This window comes from Lithobates pipiens, unplaced genomic scaffold (genome assembly GCF_037356315.1).
Source record: "Lithobates pipiens isolate NorthernLeopardFrog02 unplaced genomic scaffold, aLitPip1_a1.2 Scaffold_35, whole genome shotgun sequence".
NCBI lineage: Eukaryota > Metazoa > Chordata > Amphibia > Anura > Ranidae > Lithobates > Lithobates pipiens.
The window spans coordinates 23,019,076-23,032,205 of NW_027507811.1; the positions used below are offsets into that span (position 1 = coordinate 23,019,076).

The following is a 13,130-nucleotide window of genomic DNA, read 5'->3' on the forward strand; positions in this document are numbered from 1 at the left end:
TTTTCTGCCCTCCAGTTTCTCTTGCCCTCTCCTTCCCTCCTCCCATCACCTTTTATTTTTCCTTCTCAACTGCACCATTGCTGTATCTGGAATTGCTACCTAAGTGGGGTGCTTTTCATATTATTGGTTTTCCTGTCTGGATCGTGCACGAGTGGACTGCACTATACTACCTTAATGGTGCTCATGTAAGGACCATGTCAAGGTGTGTTTTGTTGGACCATTGCACTGCTTTAATTTTTTTAATAAAGCAATCCTGTTTGGTTAAAATAAATAAATAAGCAGTTTCCCTGCCTTCCACTACCTTCTAGCTCAGGGGTCTCCAAACTTTCGAAACAAAGGGCCAGTTCACTGCCCTTAAAACTTTAGGGGAGCCGGACTATGGTCAGTGAGAGTAGAAAATGGCCTTGGTGGGAGGAAACAATGCCATGGGCTTGGTCTTCCAGTGGGTTTAAAAAATGTACATAATTGGTGTCAGTGAGAGGAATAGTGCTCCATAATTGGTGTCAGTGGGAGAATTCGTTTCCCATTTCTGATATCACTGAGAGAAATAGTGCCCCAAGGGCCAGATAAAGGCAAGCAAAGGGTCACCATCTGGCCAGGGGCCGCAGTTTGAATCATTGGACTGAAAATCTAGCTGATCATTGGACTGTAAGGAAGGAGCAGCGACATTAGGTGGGCCATAGGAGCCTATGGGTGACCTCACTGCACCCAGACATTACATGTTGGGAGGGGGCATTGTTAAGAGTGGTTAAGTTTTGCCTAAAATTCTACTTTAAAGCCAATAAAGTGGAAGAGAGATACACGTATGGATGTGCCTACATGCATGAAACCCTTCCTATGAAAAAACGTTACACGTATGGATGTGCCTACATGTGTGAAACCGTTCCTATGAAAAAACATTAGGAACTATGGCAACTGAAAAAACGAAAGATGGGGACACCTCAAAGTGGGCGTCAGGATCGAGATCTGAACCTGGAACCTCTGCCGTGTCTGGCTGTGGCTCTTTATCTGAGGTTCTGAACAGCTCCCTGCCCAATTCCTTGGACAACCTTGCCTCGTATCTTGTTTCTGGTGAACCTTGAACTCTTTGCTCCGCTAATGAACTTCCTGATTTAAGCCACGCCTTTACACTGTTAGCCAATATGTTACTTCTCTGCATACCTGCTGCTGTCTTTATCTTCGCTAACACTCATAATCTATCTTTGACTTGTTTACTGACAACACTTCTGCCTGTTACCTTCCAGCTACTACTCATTACTGACCTTTGGTTTGTTCATTGACTGCTCTTCTGCTTGTTCCCTATCAGCTTGATTGCTACCTGACCCTACTGCTGGGGCAATCCAGAGGGCCATGGCCTAGCATGACCATGGAGTGAAACCCATCAACCCCATCAGGAGGTCTGGTGAAGGCCACCTAGTGCTTAGAACCTACACCTTGGGTGAGCCTGCATCACCTACCAGGGGGATCTGCTTGTGTATTCACCCAGCTGACTAGTGAGCGAATCTCTCTACTGTTACAGCCACTGGCCCCCCTGAGCCTGATCCCAGACCTTGACAGTGGGTACGAAGAGAGGTACACACAGTTGTTTTGTTGACTGAACAAAACCACCCGGTTAATGCCAACATACATTTATTAACAGTATCATCAGACGTGTGTGAACTGATGCTTGACTAGATGTTCTTTACGTATAAAACATTTCCCACACTCTGAACATGGAAAAGGACGCTCTCCATTGTGACTTTCCAGGTGTCTATTAAGGCTTCCTCTCCATGTAAAAGTTTTTCCGCACTTCAAACAGCAAAAAGGATGCTCACCAGTGTGGCTCCTCTGGTGTGCAAGTAGTTTGGCTTTCACGCAGAAACATTTCCCACACTCTGAACAAGAGAAGGGCCACTCCCCTTTGTGGCTTCTCTCGTGTATAGTAAGGCTTCCTTTCCGGGTGAAAGATGTCCCACACTCCGAGCAAGAAAATGGACGCTCGCCCGTGTGAATTTTTAGATGTTGTAAAAGTGCGTTTTTCCTAGTGAAACAATTTCCACAGGCTGAACATGAATAAGGACGCTCACCCGTGTGCATTCTCTGGTGCGATAGAAGTCCTTTTTTCTCAGTGAAACATTTCCCGCACTCTGAACACGAATAAGTATTCTCACTCTTGTGAGTTTTCTGGTGTAAAATAAGTTCTTTTTCATCAGTGAAAGATTTTCTGCACTCCGAACATGAAAAGGTCACGCTGGTGTGAGATCTGAGATGTACAAGAAGTTCTGATTTCTTCCTGAAAGATTGCCCACACCCCAAACACGAGTATGGATTCTCCTCTATGTGAATCCCTTCATAGCCTAATGACGAGTCCTTGGGATTAGATGGATATGTTGCTCTATCCACGCTAGGAGAACAAAGATTGATGTCTGAATTCATAGTATGTGATTCATCAGAAGATTTCCCAGGATAAGAGGAATCCATTGATGTCTTCAAACTGTAAGAGCGGTGATGTATCATTTTAATAATGGAATTTGCTCCTGTAGAAGACTGTATAATGCTATTTTCTTCGGATTTAAAATCTGCAGGTAATATACAATTTCCCTCTGAAACATACTGTCCATCTGGTGAAAATACATTTTTTATAAAATGTTAAAGGTGTTTTTAATTGAGTGATGTAAGTTAGTCACACATTTGACAGGTTACCAGAGCTCTGGCCAAATGATAACACAAATCAGATGAAGAATAAAGGAAGATAGACCTTTCATATGGTGTACAGTATCTCCTCCTCATTTGTTGGGAACATGACGTTATATTGAGGAATGGAGATGGACCTTTCATATGGTGTACAGTATCTCCTCCTCATTTGTTGGGAACATGACGTTATATTGAGGAATGGAGATGGACCTTTCATATGGTGTACAGTATCTCCACCTCATTTGTGGGGAACATGACGTTATATTGAGGAATGGAGATGGACCTTTTATATGGTGTACAGTATCTCCTCCTCATTTGTTGGGAACATGACGTTATATTGAGGAATGGAGATGGACCTTTTATATGGAGTACAGTATCTCCTCCTCATTTGTTGAGAACATGACGTTATATTGAGGAATGGAGATGGACCTTTCATATGGTGTACAGTATCTCCTCCTCATTTGTTGGGAACATGACGTTATATTGAGGAATGGAGATGGACCTTTCATATGGTGTACAGTATCTCCTCCTCATTTGTTGGGAACATGATGTTATATTGAGGAATGGAGATGGACCTTTCATATGGTGTACAGTATCTCCTCCTCATTTGTTGGGAACATGACGTTATATTGAGGAATGGAGATGGGCCTTTCATATGGTGTACAGTATCTCCTCCTCATTTGTTGGGAACATGACGTTATATTGAGGAATGGAGATGGACCTTTCATATGGTGTACAGTATCTCCTCCTCATTTGTTGGGAACATGATGTCACATTGAGGAATGGAGATGGACCTTTCATATGGAGTACAGGATCTCCTCATTTGTTGGCCAGTGTCAGTGTAACACCAGATTTCCCGCCACACTATCACAGTCCCACTATAAGTCATTGATCACCACCATTACAGAATAGTGTCTATCGCTACGTAAATTCCAGTACACATGTCATAGTTTTGTAGGCGCTATACCTTTCACATAAACCAATTAATATACACTTATTGCAATTTTTTTACCAATAACATGTAGCAGAATACATTTTGGCCTAAATCCACGGAGAAATTAGATTTCTTGATTGGATATGTTTTATAACAGAAAGTAAAAAATATTTTTTTTTTCCCCAAAATCTTCAGTCTTTTTTATTTATATTATTAACAATAAAAATACCCCAGTGATGATCAAATGGCACGAAAAAAAAACTCCATTTGTGTGAAAAAAATATATATTTTATTTGGGTACAGTGTTGCATGACCGAGAAATTTACAGTTAAAGCAGCACAATGCTGAATAGCGAAGTATTTCCTGGTCATGAAGGGTGTAAAACCTTCAGGTGGTCAAGTGGTTAAAATATATGTTTGGGAGTTTTAACTAATCTTCAGGCCCAAAATGTGCATTTAACACATGTGCAAAAAATAAAAGTACAATGAAAATACGTGACGTTTTTTACTTACTTGTCTCTATATGTAGAGAAGATTCCTCCTGTTTACCTTCCATAATCATCTCTCCCTCCTCCATAGACTGCTGATCTCCACTCACCAACATCTCTTCTTCTTCACCTTTAATTTCAACTTTGATGTCTTTCAGTTCTTCACCCTGAACCCCAAAAAATATAACATCTGGAAAAAGTTACTGCAAATAACAAGAGATTACATAGAAGAATGTCATCTTACAGTTTAAAATCATTTTTGAGTTCTATTGCTCAGTCCCACCTACCTGATCATGGTGTGTACAGCTGTGATATTCCTGTGTGGTACCCCAGAAACACAGAGGACTTCCACCCTCCATAAACTGCTGAGCTCCACTCTTCGATATTTCCTCTTCATTATTAACCTCAACTTTGAGGTCTTTCAGTTTTTCACCCTAAACCCCAAAGATAAAAAATTAAAACATGAAAGTTGCTCCAAGGAAGATATGTCACCTGGTAGTTTAACCGCTTGAGATCCGCGCTATAGCCGAATGACGGCTACAGCACGGACCTGCTTTGCCGGGACTACGTCTATTGACGTCGTCCCGTGCACGAGCGGCCGGCACGCTCTGTGATCAGCGAGTCTACGAGACTCGCCTGATCATAGATCGGAGCAAGGGGTCGATCCCGACCCCTTACCACGTGATCAGCTGTCAGCCAATGACAGCTGATCATGTGATCACAACAGAGCTGGTAATCGGCTATTTTTCCTCCTCGCGCTGACTTCAGTCCCGATCACGGCCAAGTCATCGGTGCCCACCTGCCCCCTGCCAGTGCAAACTAATTAAAGTAAAAGTGCCACCCATCAGTACCACCCCTTAGTGCCCATAGTGCCACCCATCAGTGCCCATAGTGCCACCTATCGGTGCCCACAGTGCCACCTATCAGTGCCCACAATCTGCCTCAACAACAGTGCTGCACCCCATATGCCACATATCCGTGCCCATCAGTACCATCTACCAGTGCCCATCAGTGCCGCCCATCAGTTCCCAGCAGTGCCACCTATCAGAGCCACCTATCAGTGCCCATCAGTCCCATCTATCAGTGGTACCTATCCGTGCCCATCCGTGCCACCCATCCGTGCCATCTTATCTGTGCCCATCAGTGCTGCCTTATCTGTGCCCATCAGTACCTCCTTATCTGTGCCTATCAGTGCCACCTTAACCATGCCTATCAGTGCCCACCAGTGCCGCCTCATCAGCGCCCACCAGTGCCGCCTCATCAGCGCCCACCAGTGCCGCCTCATCAGCGCATTTCAATGAAGGAGAAAAATGACATGTTTGCAAAATTTTATAACAAACTATTAAAAATGATTTTTATTTTTTTATTTTTGTTTGTTTAGCAAGAAATAAAACTCCCAGCTGTAATTAAATACCACCAAAAGAAAGCTCTATTTGTGGGAAAAAAATGATAAAAATTTCATTTGGGTACAGTGTTGTATGGCCGCGCAATTGTCATTCAAAGTGCATCAGTGCTGAAAGCTGAAAATTGGTCTGGGCAGGAGGGGGGTTTAAGTGCCCAGTAAGCAAGTGGTCAAAATAACTTTCAGTTTCTATTGCTCAGTCCAATCTACCTGATCATGGGGAGAGATTTTGATATCTTCCTGTATAGAATCCTGGGAATACGAGAGAGGACTACCCTCCTCCATAGACTGCTGATCTCCACTCGCCAACGTCTCTTCTTCTTCTTCCTCTTTAACCTTCATTTTGATGTCTTTTAGTTCTTTACCCTAAACCCCAAAGATGATAGAGTACAATTAAGGACAACGACCGGTTATAATAAATAAATATATACTAGGCACCAAGAATTAAACTTTATGGACACAGCAAACTTGCCAAATTTGCTCTTAAGGCCCATTTAACAAAGTGTTCTTTACACCAGGATTCCCATATGGGGATCTCAGCTTCATCCAGCATTCAATGTAAAAATGTAGCCTCCTGGTTATTTAGCAGCCCCACTCAGGCTACACCGGATCTTAGTCTATTAAAATTCTCATTCCAGAACACTACGGTGTTCACACTCTGCTCCTGCATCAACTCTAGCTCCAGCTGTCAGCCTAGCCAGTGCAAACAAACATGCATGCAGGGCCGTCTTTAACATTGATTGGACCCTGGGCAAAACTTTTCTTGGGGCCCACTCATGCAGTTTCGCTCTCCACCCGAGACATACAATAAATAGCAGCTAGACTCAAAATCAGTTTACTGAATCAGATCAGGCAGCTATTGCGATTGGTTGCCAGAGGTTACAGTATATCATTACCGCTCACTGACTGGTTGCTAGAGATTACAGCACACATTACGGCTCACTGATTAGTTGCTAGAGGTTACAGCACATGATTTCTACTTGTTGATTGGCTGCTAGAGATTACTGTGGATATGACCTCAGGGGGGCAAGATATACACATCAATGCCACCGGCCACAGCTATTTACGTATGAATGCCGGTAATTTACATGTAAACACCGGGTCTGCAGGTGAGTCATCTGTACACAACAAAAAGGTAGAGCTGGGCAGCATTAGTAGCCTTCACACTGAGATATCGGGACACAGCACAAAACCTCAAGGGACGAGGGAATTTAAACCTGGATAGTTGGCAAGTATGAGGCAGCTGCTTTGGGCCCCACAACAATGACAGGGCCCAGGGCAGCTGCCCCTTTTGCCCTGCCTTAAAAACAGCCCTGCACGCATGCCTAGTATGTTTCTGCACCTTCTGTTCCATGGCAGCACATTGGTCTCCTTGGAAGGGTGGGGCCTTGGAGCACAGTCAGCTTCCATATCATAAGGCCTGTGCACAATCAGCAGGCGTTGGTCACCATCAAAACATGAACCCAGGTAAGGAGGCTTCATCCCACCCAATACTCTACAAAGCCTCTAGGCCAGCCATTCTCAACCAGGGCTCCATGGAATCCTGGGGTTCCTCCAGAGGTTGCTAGGGGTTCCTTGAGCTGTGGCTGATGAACCACCTATTTGATGATGCCTACAGAGTTCAAGGTTCAGCACCACTTGAAAAGCCAGCAGCATGACACCAAATATTTTTTTAGCTGCCTTTAAGGGTGGCATTCTGAACACTACTTTAAGGGGGACATTCTTCCAGTATCAACTCCACCAATATCAGGACTCAGGAGCATTGTTTCTATTGAGCCCTGATGATTTGGTTTTAGTAAGGGTTCTTCGAACACATGAAAATCATTTTTTGGGATTCCTCTAGGGTTAAAAGTTTGAGAAAGCATGCTGTAGGCTCTGGGACCCGTACCAGGATTTGCCAGTTCTAGAGAAAACTGAAAGCTCAGTTTTCTCCTAGTAAGCCACACATCCTGGAGCACCTCAACCTGCATTGATGATAACCTTGGGTGCCACCAAACCCTTATTTCACCATGACATGACGCAGCCTGGTCACAATAGATATATATATCTATAGATATACATACGGTATACACACTACGTAAAGAGGTGAAAGAACGGTTTGGGACTTTAAATGAGGCAATAACCTGGTAGGGTCATCTGCCTCCATCCTTATCTATATGAATACAAGAAAAAGTGGGCTTTATATGAAGCAGCCAGGTGGATAAAAAGTCAAGTATATTGAATGAAAAAATAGTATATTAAATGATAATAATCATTTATTAGGTCTGCTGATTCTCCATCATGACGTCCTTGTAGAGATCCTTGTGTCCTTCTAAATACTCCCACTCCTCCATGGAGAAATAGACAGTGACATCCTGACACCTTATAGGAACCTGACACACACAATGATACAGTCACCATCCAGACACATCCCTTGTCTGTTACTGGATAATGTCCCAGAATTCCCGGCACCGCTCACCTCTCCTGTCAGCAGCTCCATCATTTTCTTGGTGACTTCTAGAATCTTCTTGGCACTGGTTACCTCTGCTGTCAGGCAGTGAGGTGGAGGCACTGTGATGGGGGATGTCCTGTATAAATCAACTGTCTCCTTCAAAACTGTGGTTGGATCAGAGAGGGCAGGCCAGACCTCATAACTAGGGTTAGAAAGCACTTAAAGTAGAACTATAGGCAAAACTTTTTATTCATTTTGGATAGAGTAGGGGAAAGTTATATTTTTTTTTTTTCGCCATCTGCGTCCTGTTTCGGAGATTTCCCTTCACTTCCTGTCCTATAGCTAAACAGGAAGTGAGAGGAAATCCCTGAAAATAACGGGAATTACTTGGGGACCCCAAGGGCGCCAGAACTAATGTCCCCATTGGAAGATGCACCCTCTATTATTTTTCTGGGGACAACCCAAAAGCTGGGATTTTCTTTCACTTTTAAATAAATGGTAAACAGAACAAATAGTGAAGATGAATCTCCTTAATAGGGATGAGCTCAGGTGTGTTCGCATGGTCCACGTGCAGAGCCCGCCAGGAAGTCGGCGTAGCGCTGAGCTAATCACAGGCAGTGAGACATTTCCTGATCTCTGCAGCCGCGCATCGGGGCAATGTCTCACTGCCTGTGATTAGCGCAGCGCTGCACCGGCTTCCTGGCGGGTTCTGCACGTGGAGCATGCGAACGAGCCGGAGCTCATCCTTACTCCTTAACGGGGACACAGACAGCAACTGACAGGTGTCCTAATCCCTCTCCACGCCATCCAAAACTAAAAAAAACATTTTGCCTTTAGTTATACTTTAAAAGCATGGGAGAACGTACTACATGTACTTTGTCTAATAGTGGACAGGACTGCAAAAAATGGAATGACAGATCTTCTTTAAAGAGATTGCCTCTTGTTTCCTGTTCGGTCTACTGAACAGGAAGTGAAGTTAAATCTTACTAATGGGAGACATAGCAATAAATTATTGAACGGCTTCTAACCAGCCTCTGCTTTATCCTAAACAAGAAGAACTTTTGGTTTAGATACAATTTAAGCTCAGAGGTCAGAGTAATTTCATGTGATCTCCCATAATATTCCTCGCTTTTTCTCTATAAGCAGGTAGATGACCTCCATGTCGTGATCACCTGAGGTGTGAATGGACCTGGAGAGTAGAGCTGCACAATTAATCATTTAAAAAATCGTGATCTCGATTCAACCCCTCCGACGATCCCTATTGCGGAATTTGCCGATTCTTTCATATAACAAGCGGAGAGACATCTGGGAAGTCTGCCAAGTTTTTAAAATGAAACACTGTAACCAACTTCCTTCTTGGATCAAAGGGAAACTTCTATGTGTAAAGAAAAAAAAATCCAGGCAGTCTGCCAAGTTTTTAAAACACTGTAAATGCAGGAAGTTTAACCACTTAAAGTCTAAATCTCTTTCTGACACTTCATAAGTTAAAATCAATATTTTTTGCAAGAAAATTACTTGGAACTCCCCAAACATTATATATATTTTAGCAGAGACCCTAGGGAATAAAATGTCAATTGCTGCAATATTTTATGTCACACTGAGGTCTTTCAAACGCAATTTTTGGGGGAAAAAAATAAATTTTTCATGTCTCACTGCCTGTGATTAGCGCATCGCAGTGCCGACTTCCTGGCGTGCTCTGCACGTGGGCTGTGCGAACACGCCGGAGCTCATCCTTACTACCTTTGTATTTATTTTATTGTGAGGACTCCTTTTAATAACTATACAAAGTGTTTATGAGTGTAACAGCATCTGCTGGAGATAAAAGACGTCACAGTGACTATGGAGGAAGAGGACGGACATGACGGGGGGGGGGGGGGGGGGTTACTGGGTGTAAATATAAAATAATATCTTATTACCTTCTCTGCTGCCAGTTCCAGCAATGTCTCCTCTCTACTTCCTCCCGACTCACCTCTGACCCAGAACTAACAACATCACTTCCTGTCTGTGCGGTCCACTCACAATTATTGAGATCGCCACCTAGTTGTGATTTTAATAACTGCATCCTATGTTAGAATTCATTTTTTATCTCTCCGCTGCCTCCTTCTCCCGTAACGTTGGGCACAGCTCCCAACTCCATAGCTCCCAACTGTCCCTGATTTCGAGCAATGTCCCTCATTCCTCCTCATTTGGTCTGATCTATATAGTTGTATACAAAATGCACTTTTTATCTATCAAAAGTGTTTTCCAGCGCTAAACATTTCATTGGATTTGTAAATTGCTGCATTTGTAAATTTCAAAAGCCAATATAAAGGAATAAGTATTAGTAAAAAAAGCACTTGGGGGTTTAACCAATCTTGTTTTTGTACAATTCTCCTTTAAGGGGGCATGGCAAGGGGGTGTATCCCATGCCTGCCTAGTTCTGCTGATAGGTGTCCCTCATTCCCATCTCAAAAAGTTGGGAGGTATGCAAATCTCCCTGATTTTGAGGGACTGTCCCTGATTCGGAGCAATGTCCCTCTGCCCCCCTCATTTGTCCTTCCTTTTGGTTCGATCCTCATAGTTGTATAGAAAAATGCATTTTTTTTTATCTTTCAAAAAGTGTTCCCCAGTGTTAAACCTTTCATCCAATTTCTAAATTGCTGCAATTGTAAATTTTTAAAGCCAATGTAAAGGAATAATCGTGGTAAAAATAGCTCTTGTGGATTTAATTGACCTTTTTTTTGTTAATTCTCCTTTAAGGGGGTGTGGCGGGGGCATGTCCTATCCCCACATACGTTGGCTAGTAGGTGTCCCTCATTCCCATCTCAAAATGTTAGGAGGTATGATGTTGGATGTATTATTAAAAACATACAATACAGACATATATACTCCAACTTTGAGAGCACATATCGCATGGCATGTATAAATCAATGATTCCCTATGAGAACCATCTTAACTACCGTGTTTCGCCGAAAAGAAGACCTACCCCGAAAATAAGACCTAGCATTATTTCCATGAAGGCTGCAATATAAGCCCTTCCCCGAAAATAAGCCCTAGTTTAAAAAGCTTGTAAAATCCTATAGTCCACTCTGTTACAGTAGTATATAATGTACAATGTGTGCGTTTCTGTAATATAATTGCGGGGAAGGGCGCTCCGGCGGGTCACAGAAGCGCAGAGCGGCGCTATAACGAAGGTATTTGGCACAATTATATTACAGAAACACACACATTGCACATTATATACTACTGTAATAGAGTGGATTATAGGATTTTACAAGCATTTTAACTCGGTTCACACCGGGCATTCCTTTCAGGCAAGGAGAGAGAGGGGGAGAGAAGACAGCATATTACATGGTAAGACCTACCCCAAAAATAAGCCCTACTGTGTCTTTTATTGCCAAAATAATATAAGACCCGGGCTTATTTTTGGCGAAACGCAGTGATCCGACTTTAGAAAAGGTTCCTGCACTAGTTTGGTCTGCTTTGTTCCAATTTCAGCTCATTGGATATCATTGAAGTCGTATCCAAGTTGGATCACCATCTTAAAGAGGAAGTAAACCCTGATGAGTTTACTTCCTCTTTCATTCCCTGCAAAGGTAAAGCATAATGGACTACTATGCATCGCATAGTAGTCCATTATGTGTCACTTACCTGACACAGGAGCCGGCGAAGTCACCGCTGTCCCCTGTAGTCCGGCACATCCATCTTCTCGGTGTGTCTCGCTGCTCCGCCGCTGTCATTCGGCGAAGCCGCGATGACGTCACTCCCACGCATGCGCACGGTAGCCGCCACGCGCGGCATATTCGGCGTTGACGGTGCCGCACTCAGTGCGCCTGCACGCCGCTGTCTACGGCGCATGCATGTCTTTAGGCAAATATCTCCTAAACCGTGTAAGTTTAGGAGATATTTCTTGGACCTACAGGTAAGCCTTAATCTAGGCTTACCTGTAGGTCAAAGTGTGTTGTAAGGGTTTACAACCACTTTAACTATCCGACGTGTGACATCCAACATGGATTACAGCAGCAGGAAAAAGTATTTATGTCACACCGGGATTTTTTGGATTGGTCATATGACAAGTCGGACTATCCCAAAGTCGGATCAAAATTCTATCCCGTTCATTAAAGTTGGATGGAAGTCGGATCGATGTTGGACCGAAGTTTCAGGGCAAAGTCGGATTGACAGTCGTACGACTGTTGTGTCACACCAGTGTGAACCGCGCCTGAAACTGAATCAAAGACAAAAAAAATAAATATGAAAAACAAACATTTGATCTTTTTGAAGCCCTAGATCCATAACCCCATATACTTGGCTGTGACATCTATCTCATTACCTCCTCTGCTGCCAGTTCTCTACTTCCTCCCGACTCACCTCTGAGTCACACATACATTTATATACACACACACACACACAAGGACTGTCCGGAAAGTATCCAGTCGTGTAATACGAAAAATAGAGACATTTATTGAAGAGGATACAAGAAACATTGTACATAGGACAATGACGCCTCAGTCCCCTTCAAATTAGTCACCTTGGGACCTCACACAGTTCTCGTGTGGTGGCCTTCATTTCCGGATCATGGCTGTGGACCCACAATTCATCTCTAGTTATGAGCTTCTTGAGGAGATCTGGTTCATGGATAGCGGTTTGAAGCAGTTCATTAGCAACTGTGGCACAATGTTCTTTCTGCTCTGGCAGTAGAAGTCACAGAACGGATTTTGCCACGACACGTTTCATGCCAAGATCCTGCGTCAAAATCCCGGACAGTTATTGGAATCCCCAGATCAGCTTCTAGTTTTTGCACTGTCAGATGCCGATCTTTGATGATTGCAGCCTGTACACTTTCGACGTTCTCCGTCGTTTTGCTTGTTGCAGGCCTTCCAGAACAGATCCTCGACCATCTTCGAAGTGTTTGCAACACACTTTTTTTTTTGCGCTGCACTCATTGCATTGTTCTCGAAAACTCTTATAAATCATCCAAATAGTTCCCGCAGAGGAATGTGAAACTTAAATCAAAATTTGATGTACTGTATTTATTGGGATATAACACGCACCTTTTCACCCTGAAAATCGGGTGCAAATAGTGTGTGCGTGTAATACGCCAATACTGCAATTTGGGCTGCCTGAGAGGGAACGGGGGAATGAGCTCCGTCAGATTACATACAGCGAGAATCTTCTGTTTACTCAGCAGACTCTGTAATAGGAATAATAGGAAGTCCCGTCTCCT

The 13,130-nt window shown here is 43.4% G+C and overlaps 2 protein-coding genes across 2 annotated transcripts in view; both read right to left on the bottom strand.

Moving 5' to 3' along the window:
• Window positions 1–13,130, bottom strand: part of LOC143955215 (uncharacterized) — an 89,472-nt gene that overhangs the window by 53,632 nt on the left and 22,710 nt on the right. The gene's annotated exons all lie outside the window — the stretch shown is intronic.
• On the bottom strand, window positions 1,613–8,470 carry LOC143956310 (uncharacterized). The gene is made up of 5 exons (XM_077466528.1): window positions 7,955–8,470; window positions 5,707–5,862; window positions 4,382–4,528; window positions 4,120–4,261; window positions 1,613–2,600 (listed from the first exon to the last, which is right to left on the bottom strand). Exons 1-5 carry the CDS (start codon window positions 7,976–7,978, stop codon window positions 1,645–1,647), a joined length of 1,425 nt encoding a protein of 474 aa, XP_077322654.1. The 5' UTR covers window positions 7,979–8,470; the 3' UTR covers window positions 1,613–1,644.